At 47.6% G+C, this 12,286-nt stretch overlaps 1 protein-coding gene across 2 annotated transcripts in view; it reads right to left on the reverse strand.

Annotated features, from left to right (window-relative positions):
* Positions 1 to 12,286, reverse strand: part of SLC23A2 (solute carrier family 23 member 2) — a 131,698-nt gene that overhangs the window by 67,200 nt on the left and 52,212 nt on the right. For both annotated transcript variants that reach the window (XM_080812904.1, XM_080812905.1), the window contains one exon: positions 6,005 to 6,269. In XM_080812904.1, the coding sequence (XP_080669030.1) occupies positions 6,005 to 6,112 (108 nt within the window). In that variant the 5' untranslated portion in view covers positions 6,113 to 6,269. The remainder of the gene's footprint in view (positions 1 to 6,004; positions 6,270 to 12,286) is intronic.

Genomic DNA, 12,286 nt, shown 5'->3' on the forward strand with positions numbered 1-12,286 from the left:
CACAGCCCCTGGCATTAAAGTCACAAGAACAAGGGTGTTTTCCAGGGTGCTGTTTTTTAAAGAGAACTATTTGCACAAATCTTGTGCCTTCTTTTCACTGCTAAGGACGAGCCTGTTCAAATCTGCCATCACGGGGTCAGGGGCTTAGAGGAGTCACCGCTATATAACATGATTTCTTCACTCACCCATGTCTGCCCAGCTCCCTTCTCTTGAAGAAAAAGCAAGGGGAGGGAAGGAAGGAAAGAGGACGGGACAGGAAAGAACAGGCACCTGTCTCCTGGCAGCGGTTTCCACAGCACGGCTCTGAGCGGCTGCTCCCCGACCCAGTACACCCAGCTGCACCGGAGATCTCTTTCGGCCTGCTATATCGTGACCTCCTTTCTTGTCTCACAATCCATCACCTTCTCCTACTCAAGGTTTAAACTTCCCTCCCTTCACCAGTATCTTGAAAGACAAGGACAATGTCTTTACTGATGCTGATAAAATCCCACAAATCAATGGCCAACAAGGAAGGCCCTCCATTTCTCTGTGCTAGATTACAGAAGTGGTCAAAGCTGGCACACGTCTAGAGGAAGAAAAAAATGTATTTGTAGTAACTACAGAAAGTGGGAGGGAGGAGACCCACCTGTATTTTCTGATCCATTTCATAGCCTTCCAATTCAAAAATAGTTTTTCTCGTTTAAATGCTTTACTGTATTTTCCACATTTCCTAATGTGAACAGGTATGACTTTTATAACCAGAGCTGGGGTTTTCATGTTTAAGTCTAATCATATGGAAGAACTTTTGAAAAGTTTCTCTGAAAGAGCTAAAATGTTTCCAGGCTTATGCTTGGTTATAATCAAGGTCGCCATATAATGTATTATCCAAACGAGGCCCCTCCAGGAGGACAGGGAAACTGGATGGACGTGTGTGAAGGAACAAGAGACCCGAACCAGGACCGCCCCAGCAAACCCAAACGTCAGAGAGCCTGCGTGTGACCTTCTTACAAGCCGCTTCCTACCTGGTGACTCAGAAGCGGTTTTCTGTGCTACAAGATGCCAACGCAACAGTGTTCGGTGCGGATTTCAGCTAGTCACTCCTGCAGTAACGCAGCAGGACCTGCACCCTGGCTGACAGAAGACAAGAGGAGGGAACAGATTTCCCAGGTGCCAAGGGATCAGAATTTCCCTGATCGGAAATGGACACAAAGCATCACAAAAGAGCACTCTTTAACTCAACTCCATGTTTGATCAATACCTCATCTCCCCACACCAACTTTAAAAGAAATAAACAAAGGCCCTGGTGATCCATGTGCTTATTTCATACTTCATTCCCCCAACACACCCCCGGTGCCCAACCGCAGCGCCTCCAACCCTGACCTCACAGCCACACCCAACCCAACACTAAATCTGGTCCCAGGTCACATCTACCTCTTTGTTCCTCTCAGAGCCACCTGGGCCTCACCCACCTGGCTTTCCTCCTAGGTACTCCCAAAGACCCCAATCCCCAGTTTCTCCACCCCGGCAGGTCTGCCAAACCCTGACCCAAATACCTTCTCATGGCCTCGTTACCCCACTGGGGTCTGGGGTGCATCCCTGCAACAACTCTCCCACAAACCATCAATCCACTCCACCCGGCACAGGCCACGCCCTGGTAAATCCAGCAGCCCACCCTTACTTGCCATCTACAAGGCTCACAATGCCTTTGTCACGACTGTCCACACACAGCTTTCTTGGTTTCCCTCCTGCCGCAGCAACTACTCCTTTACCTACCCCTTTGCTGGCCCTCCTCCACCTCCACACCCTGCTGGGCCCTTGGACCCTCCCTTTCACCCCAACGGACATTATCCCCCAGATGCTAACATTCCATTCCCCAGCTCTAAATAAATACCCTCTCCCGTTGCTCACACCCAGTGAGTAGCTCCGACCCACGACACCACGATCTCCAGCCCTGCTTTCTACCCAGTGTCCTGGCGGCCAGCTCCACACTCCTTTACTGCCCCCTAGCTCCCCACCCCGGCCTGCTCACCCGTCTGCCTCCCCGCACCTCAGTACCTGGCCACTTCTTCCTGAGGCTCAAGTGAGATACCGGAAGCTGTCCTGGCCTGCCCTCTCATACTTCCATCCCCCTCCAGTCTTGTGGGTACCCGGATCAGCTCTGCTCCACGGCCCGACCACCTCTCACCACGCCCACAGAGCCAGAACCCTGGCTGGAGTCACTGCCAGCTCAGCAGCCCTGTGGCACTCAACTCCTGACTGGTCTGCTCCCTGCTCGGCAGCCACAGAGATCCTTTTAAAACTAGGCAGAGCAGGTCTCTCTGCTCAAAGCCCTCCAACAGCTTTTCCTCAGGGTCAGGAAAAGCCAAAATCCTTCCCAGGGCCATACGGCCTACATCTTCTCTGTTGACCCCATCCTGCCCTCTGTCCAGCCACACCACCTCCTCACGGTCCCTCAGACATCACCGCCACAGCGGCCTTCCCTCAGAGGCCATCTCCTCAGGGCAGCCTTTCCCAGCCAGCTGAACATGCAACACTTCACCCCTAGCAGCTTCTACCCCACTTCCCGAGTTTATTGTTCCATTCGTATTTACCTACATCTACACACCTGACCTATCTCTAGCATGTGCTGCCTGTCTCGTGACCAGCATGGAAGCTCTGTGAGGTCAGAGATTTTCGTCTAAGTCCCTCCTGTTTCTCAGGGCCTTAAACCTGTGGGAAGCTCTCAGTACCTATTTTTAAGGGATAAATCAATTAATGGCCTGAGGGTCCTAAATGATCTTTATCTGACTTCACATTCTGCTCCTCATGATCCCTCTTCCGTGATTTATTTTCTTCACAGAATTTGTCACTGGCTGCCATTTGATGTTTCTGCTTCTTTGCCCATCGTCCACCTCCTCCCACTGTCGGAAGTCAAGGCCAAGAGCGCAGGTACCAGACAGGCCCCCAGCAAACACGGGCTGCAGGCAAAGAGTCCCTTTCCCGCCTGCCTTCCCAGACCACAAGCCATTCTCACCTGGGCTGCCAGAGCCCCATGACCGGGCTTCCTGTCCCCAGGCCCTTCCTCTCACAGCACCCATGGCAGGAATTCTTTACCCTGAAGCTCGAGCGACTTGACTGCAAGCATTCATCCCCAGCTGCCCACCTCCGTTCTCTGTATTCTGACTGCACCAAGCTCATGCCCAGAACGAGACACAGCCAGGCTACTCCCCAGCTATTCTCCCTCCTCTTGAGCTGCTTCACTGAGATGTTTTTCAGGACTTTGAGGCCATCTCCCCTGAGAATCTCTGACAGGCCAAGCCCACCCCCATAAACATGGCTGGGCAGGGGTTCTTCCAGGCTGCTCACGCAGCACCCCCCGCTGAACTCAAACTCTGACACTTAGGGTTTGATTGCAGACTTGCCTTAGGGAATCTTCAACACTTCAGCCAGTTGTGAACTTGGCACTGGAACACCAACGTGCTGAAACCTGCTGTACTGCAAGTGGGCCTCTGCCAACACAAAGTTCAGGCTATTAACTTGGTGTCCCCTGCACAGCCCTCCGAGTTCAGATGACACAGAGCTCTCCACACCCAACTGCAGACCTTTCCCTGCAGTCCTTCCTGGCCTGTGCCCTTAGGGCAGGACAGTTATTCAAGACTATTCACTGTTTATCTGGTTCTAATTTCTCGCCATGTGGCATTCACTTGTATTACACTTTTCCTACTTGCCTTTAAAAGCACACAAATTTGCCTAACAAGATTCCCGTGGGATAAGGAGAGCTTTTATTATGTTTCTCTTATTTAATATCAACTCTGATCACATGATCTAACTTCTGTGAGAAGTTGCAAAGCTCCTGCTCTTACTGTGACCTATTCATTATTCCTCTACTAAATAAGGATTTACTCTTTTTCTCTTTAATATTGTCATGCACCTTTGTTTTACTTTGTGTAAAGAAATTCTGATTCCTAGGGTGCCTGGGCGGCTCTGTGGGTTAAGCATTAAACTCTTGATTTTGGCTCAGGTTATGATCTCAGAGTAATGAGATCGAGTCCTATGTCGGGCTCGGCACTGGGCATGGGGCCTGCTTAAGATTCTCCCTCCCTGCCCCTGCTCACGCATGCATGTGCTCTCTAAAAAATTAAAATATAAAGAAACTGATTCCCTTTCCATGTGAGTTTCCAAAAAAAAAATCAGCCCTTGCCACATCTGAGGAAATTCTTACCCAACATAATGCAAAACCACAGCAACAGAAGCAGGGAGACCTGTCCGGGTGGCAGGAGATGGAAGAAAATCTCAGAAGAAACACTCAGAAGAGGACTTTACACCAGACAGAAAACAGAACAACTGGAGAATTATTTTAAAATAAGTATATTAGGGTCCTCGATGATTTAAATGAAGAATCATTTTTAAACAACACAAACACATACAGACAAGAAATTAACAACCAAAAATAGGCAGGAATGGAAACAGAAATCTCAGAAATAAAAACTACAATACCTGCAACAAAAATTCAACATAAACACATGACTGTCCACAAGGAATTAGTAAACTGTAAAATAACACTGGGGAAACCAACCAGAAGTTAGCACTAGCAAAAGACAGCCAAACCACAAGAAAGCAGTTAAAGAGAAACAGACTGGAAAACTGTAGTGTGTAATTAACAGACGTTCACCCAATAGTTGAGAGCAAAATACAGCTATTTTCAGATATACAAAGACAAAGGTAGCGACCATTCACAGACCCTCAGTGTTTTTGTTTGGTTTGTTTAATGAAAAGTGATCAAAGAGGGAGGGAGAGGAAAACCAACAACAGGTATTAAATATGAAAAAAGACAGATATGCTGTGGATTTAACTAACTGTAAGAGTATCACAATTTGAAAATGAAAACAAGTCAACCTAAAACTCTCTGCCATAGTGACAGGGCAGGCGGGTGGGAAAGGCAAGCTCAAGTTCATGTCTCTGAAGTAGAGGGTGAGGGTGAACCGTGTGCTGAGCTCTCAGGCAGCAGGAGAGACAAATCAACACCCGGGCACAAATCTTCCTTTCCATTTTTCAAAGACAACCTAATTTAAACTTGGAAAACCACCTTGCCTCTTCTTCTAGAAAACCTGTCAACCCTAAGCCTTCAACACAACAGAGAATCACTTTTTTTAACAGTTTAAATTTAAAATTTTTAACAGTTTAAAAATTTCACTTTGTAGGAACAAAGAAAACAGTGACATTGGTTGTAAAATCAGGGACATCTCTCTAGGAATTAATAGGGTAAAAATCAAAATACGAATGCCAGTCAAGTCAATCAATGTACTTAAGGATGCGTGTTCACATCCTTCTTACTGGGTAATGCCACAGTAAGGCCAATTCCAGGACCATGCTTTCAGGAATCCTAGAATGATGTTCTTGCCCTTAACCTCATGTCTAGTACTAAAAGAAAAACACTTGGAGGCAAGTTCTCTCTAAAGAGCTTTTTCCTTTTTTGAACCAACACTTCAGGTAAAACTTTATACACATCAAATCATAATCCTACATCTGGAAAAGTATTAGCACTGAATTAATGAATGTGTGTAAGCAGCCTTCTCTAACTGGTAACACCTCTTCAGCTAAAACTGCATCTGGGATACCGCCGCCATGATACAAAGCAAGACTTCTGGCTTCCAAACGGTTGGTCATTCAGTCATTCTCTACCCTGCAATGTGAGTGTGAAGCTGGGTCTTAGGTTATTTCATTGGAACCCACTTCTGGACCCAGAATGTAGCTTTCAGCACCCTCCAGCACACAGTAAGCACTGGGCAGGGTGGTTTTATGACGTTCACAGCCACGCACACATCCTTTCCAGAGTTAATCCCATCAGGTGACTCCAGCACACAGCACGGCCAAAACCAGAGTCAGCCAAGAGGGTTCCCGAAAGACCGTCTCATTTGCAAAGGCTTCAGTTTTTGAATGCCTTAACCTCTACTGAAAACAGGAGTGTTAAAGCTAATCCTATGTTGATTCAATATGGAAACAACTGGAGAGTGAGTCAAGGGGAGAGAGAGAAGGGAAGAATTACCGGAAGAGTAAAGAAAGCAGGATGCTTCGCTTCATCTTCATATTTGCCTTCAGTTGAACTTCCAGCCTCCATGGATTTGGATGTAGTGTTCTTACCAATACCCATCATCAAGAAAAAACGAGCAGTTCAGCCGCTGGACTGCAGGGGCTAGAAGAGAAGGCTTGTGCAGGTGAGGTGCCCAGGGTCTGAGCTGGCTCTTCCGGTGCCTGGAGGGCCCGATGCTCAGGCAGAGAGGAGCCCCACAAGTGCCGCCATCTCTCAGCACCTAGAGAGAGAGAGGAAGCAGCCAAATCACCACAGGCACAGGACACACATTTGCTGCGTGTCCTGGAGAAAAGTCGGTTATAGTGTATGTTACATCCAAACAGGAAAAAAAGCACATCACTTAATCACACTTTTCAAGTCCCCACCATCTTCAGGGAGCCCTGCAGATTCTGAACCACCCACTCGAGAGGAGGACCACTGAACTGGGCCATCAGCAATACCCAAGTCCCAGGGTGAGAAGGCTACACGGGGATCTCTCTGACACACATGATGGTACAGCTCTCACAGCCCAGCACTCTCCAGCAGAAACCACTGCAGGGATGAAAATGCCCTGTCCAACCCAATTGTCTCTACCGACGGGGCTACTGGAGAAACTAAAACAAACAAACAAACAAACAAACTTTTTTTTTTTTAAGATTTTATTTATTCATTCAACAGAGATAACAAGCAGGCTGAGAGGTAGAGAGAGATGCGGTGTTCGATCCCAGGACCCTGGAATCATGACCCGAGCTGAAGGCAGAGGCTTTAACCCACTAAGCCACCCAGGCACCCCAAGAAACTCAATTTTTACTTGTATCTAATTTTAATCAATTTGAATTTAAATAGCCACGTGTGACTAGTGTTGACCATGCTAGACAGTGAGTGCAGTTATAGCTAATCTAGTATGACTGCATGGATATCCAAGTTCTGAATTCCCTTATAGGTGCCTAACTAAAGGCAGAGGAAGACACTCATAAGCATTAAAAAAAAAAAAAAGGAGATAAAACCAATCTAGGATTAAATGACCACACAACGTTCTAGGAACGTCAAGATGACCTTTAAATGGGCTAGAAGAATGCCGTACAAAACACCGAGCCAACACATTCCTATCAATCAAATAAACAGCATAAACCTAAGGAAGAAATCAGAAAAACAAAATAAAAAGGAAGGGAGGTAAAATGGCAAGAGATAAGGAAGGAGGGGGAAGGAGAGCAAGATGGATATGGAACGCCCAGAGAAACATGTAGGTGGATGAGGAAAAGTGCAATGCTCTGGGCTAAGAGAAAAATCTAGGCAAAAGTCAAGAGTAAGAAATTACTGAAACAATTCTATGCAGCCAAGTTTCAGGGTAGAAGAAAATTAAAAACTCAATTTCAAACAAAAGTATGACTTGGACAATAAAAGAGATCCACCCAAAAATTAACAAGCATTTGGGGAATTTCGACTTCAAAAAATGAGAGGACACAAAGGATCCATACAAGGGTTGGCACATGGTCAATAAAACATGCCTAAGTATGCCCAAAGTTTTATTTAAACACACACACACACACACACACACACACAAGCAGGCAGGGGTGAGAAGGGACAGGGCATTCATCAGAATGATGTCAGACTCCGCACCAGTGAATGTGCCACTGAGGGTGAATAACCCAGCCAAGCTGTCCGGCAACTGTGAAGACACACCAACGCCAAGTTTAGAAATACAAGGAGGAAATCTGTTCGAGGTACTCTGTCAGAGACTCTTTCATTCAACAATGACTGGATGAGCCAGGGGAGAAACTGAAATACAGACAAAAAAGAAAAGAGAAGGAATTATACAAAAATTTGGGAGTTCAGTAGGTAGAACACAAAAAGAAAAAATAAAAGAAACAGTTGCCAGAACATCTTGTTGCCTCAAGTAGAAGAGAATCAAGTGCACACATCAAACTGGTTAGAGGGGCTCTTCCGGTTAAATGTTCGCACACACATCGCCTTATTGTATCCATGTCTGTTGAATGCAGGAGCTCTCAACCAGGAGTGGTGTTCCCTCCAGGGGATGTCTGGCAATGTCTGGAGACCCTCCCGGTCATCAGACCAGGGGAGAGCTACTAGTATCTAACAGGAAGAGGCCAGGAGTGCTGTGAAACATCCTACAGTGCCTAGAGCAGATTCCATAATAAAGAACTACCTGGCCCCAAATGTGAATAGTACCAAGGCTGAGAAACCCTGGTTTAAATACATTTCCCTCCTCCCTAAAATGACACCCCAGTGTGCCATCTGAATCCTAAGCACAGAACAAGGGATATGTGTTCCAGTTTGGGAAGCAAGGACATGGATGTCACCAGAGAGCAAACTCCCTAAAGGAAGTCTATGTGACTTACTGCAATTCTGTGACTTTTAAAATAGCTTTCCCTTTACAATAACGGGGATGAGTGGGGCATTTCTGTTTTCTGCTGCTTGTAGGGAATATGGGGACCCATTTTACTACGTAGTAAATACATAATACATAAAAGTGAGGATTATCTGTCCTCAGAGGGGAAGTTATGGCCATTGGTTAGAAAACCCTAAAGGCTCTACCTGTAGCCCTAACAGAGATTTCACTCCGAATTAACCTTTTCTCGTGTTCTCACTTAAAGTGTTTTATGACAATTCAAAAACAACACAACACAAAGAATTCCTAGCAAAGGCAAAGTTTGCAGAGAGGCAGGCAAATGATGGAATGGGTAACAAAACCTTGGCAAACCCCAACCCCCTGGAACAGAGCTCCTGAAGAGGACTAAGGACATAGAAGAGTCCTGAGGCTCTTGAGACATAAAATTCTCATCCTGAAAGACTCTACTTGGCAGTGCCACCAGCAACAAATCAGTCCATCTCATCCACGTTTGGGAACGCTACTACAAAGCTGCATCAGTGGAGAATTTTTCAGAGATTTTGGGATGTGCTTACTCATGAGTTTTTCATGTTTTCTAGCAAGTACAGAGACTCTTGTGGTTTATCTCCTGCTCTCTGCCTCTAGTGTTTACAACTCTTTATTTTTGTAAGGATATTAATCCTTTAATTCTGTTCTATTGATTACAAATATCTTAATCCAGCTTTTTGTGTGTTCATGAATTTTGTGGATGATCTTCTAGAATTATTGTGTTTATAATCGAATCCATCCATCTTCTATACATCATGACTTCGCTACTACCACCCATCAGCTTCCCATGAGCTAAAACAACAGCAAAACACATACGGCAGGACTCTGAACATACCTGAAGTAGCCCAGACAGACCTGTCCTGTAACTGCCAGAAGCTTAGGTTTCCCTGAAGATGGGACAAGCAAAGAGGACAGTGAACCACTGAAAGGTTTTTTACAAGACTACATGCTATAGTTATAAGAAGCATCAAATGAGCCCTTGGCTCCACATGCAGCCATGGCCATCAGGGGACCAGCAGACCAAGCGGAGCTCTCAAATCCATGTTAACCTTAGGGAAAAGGATAGAGTCTTTTAAGATTTCACTTATTTATTTATTTGAGAGAGAGAATGAAAGAGAGCACAAGCAGGGGGAGCAGCTGGCAGAGGGAGAAGGAGAAGCAGGCTCCTTGCAGGACTCGATCCCAGGATCCCAGGATCATGACCTGAGCTGAAGGCAGTCGCTTAATGACTGCGCCACCCAGGCGCTCCAGGATAGGGCTTTTTTTTTTTTTTTTTAAGATTTTTATTTATTTACTTGACAGAGAGAGAGATCACAAGTAGGCAGAGAGTCAGGCAGAGAGGGGGGGGAAGCAGGCTCTCTGCTCAGCAGGGATGCTGAGGCAGATGCGGGGCTTGATCCCAGGACCCCAGACCATGACCTGAGCCACCCAGGCGCCCCAGGATAGGGCTTTTTAATGTAAAATGTATTTACTCTCCTGGGTGAATTGCATCTTCATGCTCATTTCAGACCTGATCACCCCTGCAGCAGCCAACCCTCCCCACTGCCCCCATGACCAGGAACAAAAGGGGACAATTCCACTGTAGCTAGACCACTTTCCATCAAGCAGTCTGTGTTTCTTGTTGTTGTTTTTTTTTTAAGATTTTATTTATTTATTTGACACAGAGAGAGCGCAAGCGAGCAAGCACACAAGCAGGGGGAGTAGCAGACAGAAGGAAAGGGAGAAGCAGGCTCCCCACAGAGCAGGGGGAGCCGGGTGTGGGACTCAATCCCAGGATCATGACCGAAGGCAGTCGTGTAACCAACTGAGCCACCCTGGTGCCCTAAGCATTCTGTGTTTCTCCACTGAGTGTTTAACTGGCCCTCATGAGCTCTACTGGGACCTAGCCCTGCCTTTGCGGTCTCTTACAGAGCAGACGCCTTTGGTGCACCCTCAAGACAGGGAGCCAAGTGCGTACAAGAGGGGATGGGTGCAAGCAAAGTGCAAGGCAGTGATGCTCTCTCTGACAGAGGCTTCGGGGCAGAGGGCGCCAAGACTTGGAAGGAGGGGATACGCTTTACTGGGTTAAGACACAGACGGGGGAAGAAGGGGAGGAGACAGGGAACACTGAGCACAGAAATGTATCCTCGGAAGTCCCTACGTGACAGCATTCCACAGCCCAGTCCTGGAGGGTTAGGAAGACAGCCTCAAGGCCAGAACCCACGCACCAACCTGAGATCAGAGTGCTTCGTCCACACAGGCTTAACTTGAGTGGGGAAATGCCAAGGCTCAGACAGAGAAAAAAGGTGGGGGTGGAGTTTAGGGTCTGGTTTAGGGTTTGTTAAAACAAAAGGCAAAATCTCCCAGGGAATCTTACACTGGGAAGGTCTGCATGCCCCTAGTCCACCCTCTTCCTACTCCTTGCAAAAGAAAAACTAAGCAAGGGCACCACTCTCTTGCCCCTGACCGGGGGACGAGGGGCAGGAGGGGCTGAGGGATGAAAGATGGGGCTCACCAATGATGATAAGGACGAGGACGGCACAGTGAGAGCAACAACTACAGTCTCCTGGCTCAGCATTTGCCTCACCCTATCGCTGGCACCTCATTCTCCCGAGTAAGCACAGTACTGCAATGAGGTGCCCACTGACTCCACACAAGGGGAAGGTGAGCTCCAGAGATGTGAAGTAACTTGCCAAAGGACACACAGCCATCAGCAGTGGAGCAGGATTCAAACTTTAATCAGCATTCCCGTCCAAACAGTGTCTCTACAAGCAAGACCTGAAACTGTCCTTTGCATGCTTGGTTTCCGGCCGGCCTCCCTGAGCAAACATGCCCCAGGCTGCCTGGCAGCACCATCTCTGCCCAACCTGCTGTGTGCCGTATGCTCTAACAGGGACTTCTGAGGGGGGCCCTGGGGCTGCCAAGCTCCCTCTCCAGGACTTAAGCCCACGTCCCCAGAGCAGGAGCTCCCAAATCAGGGGGCTCCGGGCGCTCTGCCGCATCGACACCATCCCACCAACAGCCCCCCCACCTCTGGTCTCACTTTCTGTCCCACCTCGAACACATCTCTTGTCCATACAAGAGCAGCCGGCACGACCAGAAGCCATCATGCCCTTTGAGGATGTCCTGACGCACCTCAGAATGACAGCCAAGTCCTTCAGCAAGGCTGCAGGTCACCATGGCACCTACTGGGAAGCCTGGCCCCGCTGTGCTGTCATCTCCATCTCTTGAGTCCTCAGGTGCTGGGTCCTCCACCAGCTTCTCGGACTCCTGTACGAGCCCCACCTCCAAAACAAACTCCCTTTCCCTCATCCCCTTCCATCAGGGTGCCTCCCGTCCATGCCTCCTCTGGCCGCCACGTCACTGTGGCACACGGGAGCCACGAGGCCAGCTCTGTCCAGCCGGACCGCCAGAGTGGTCACGACGAGGGGCAGCAGCCATTGCCTGACCCCCGGCTCCCGAGGCCGGACTTGGTACCTGTACTGAAGGCGCCCTAGCCTTTGTGGGATAAATAAATGGTTTAAAAATAATAATAATAATAATAATAATAAAGCTACCTGATACAATGTAACACTCATTCTTGCTTAATACTTTTCCTAAATTGGGTAAGGAAATCAAGAGCCAACATCACGCCCATCTGTGACACACCAGATGCACTGATGTCAGGGATAAGCCAGGGTGTCGACACCACCGCAGTGTTGCTTGGCTGACAGAGGAAGAGGAGGGAAGTGTTTGAAAGGAAAAGACCAAATGAGAACTACAACCAAGAGATGAGAAAATCTGAAAGAACCTGCCGGTTGATTAGGAGTGTGAGTTTGTTCACTACCTTACAAATAAGGGCATTCAAAATAGCCCACATAACCTTAAAAAAAAAAAAAAAA

This window comes from Martes martes, assembly GCF_963455335.1.
Source record: "Martes martes genome assembly, chromosome: 9".
NCBI lineage: Eukaryota > Metazoa > Chordata > Mammalia > Carnivora > Mustelidae > Martes > Martes martes.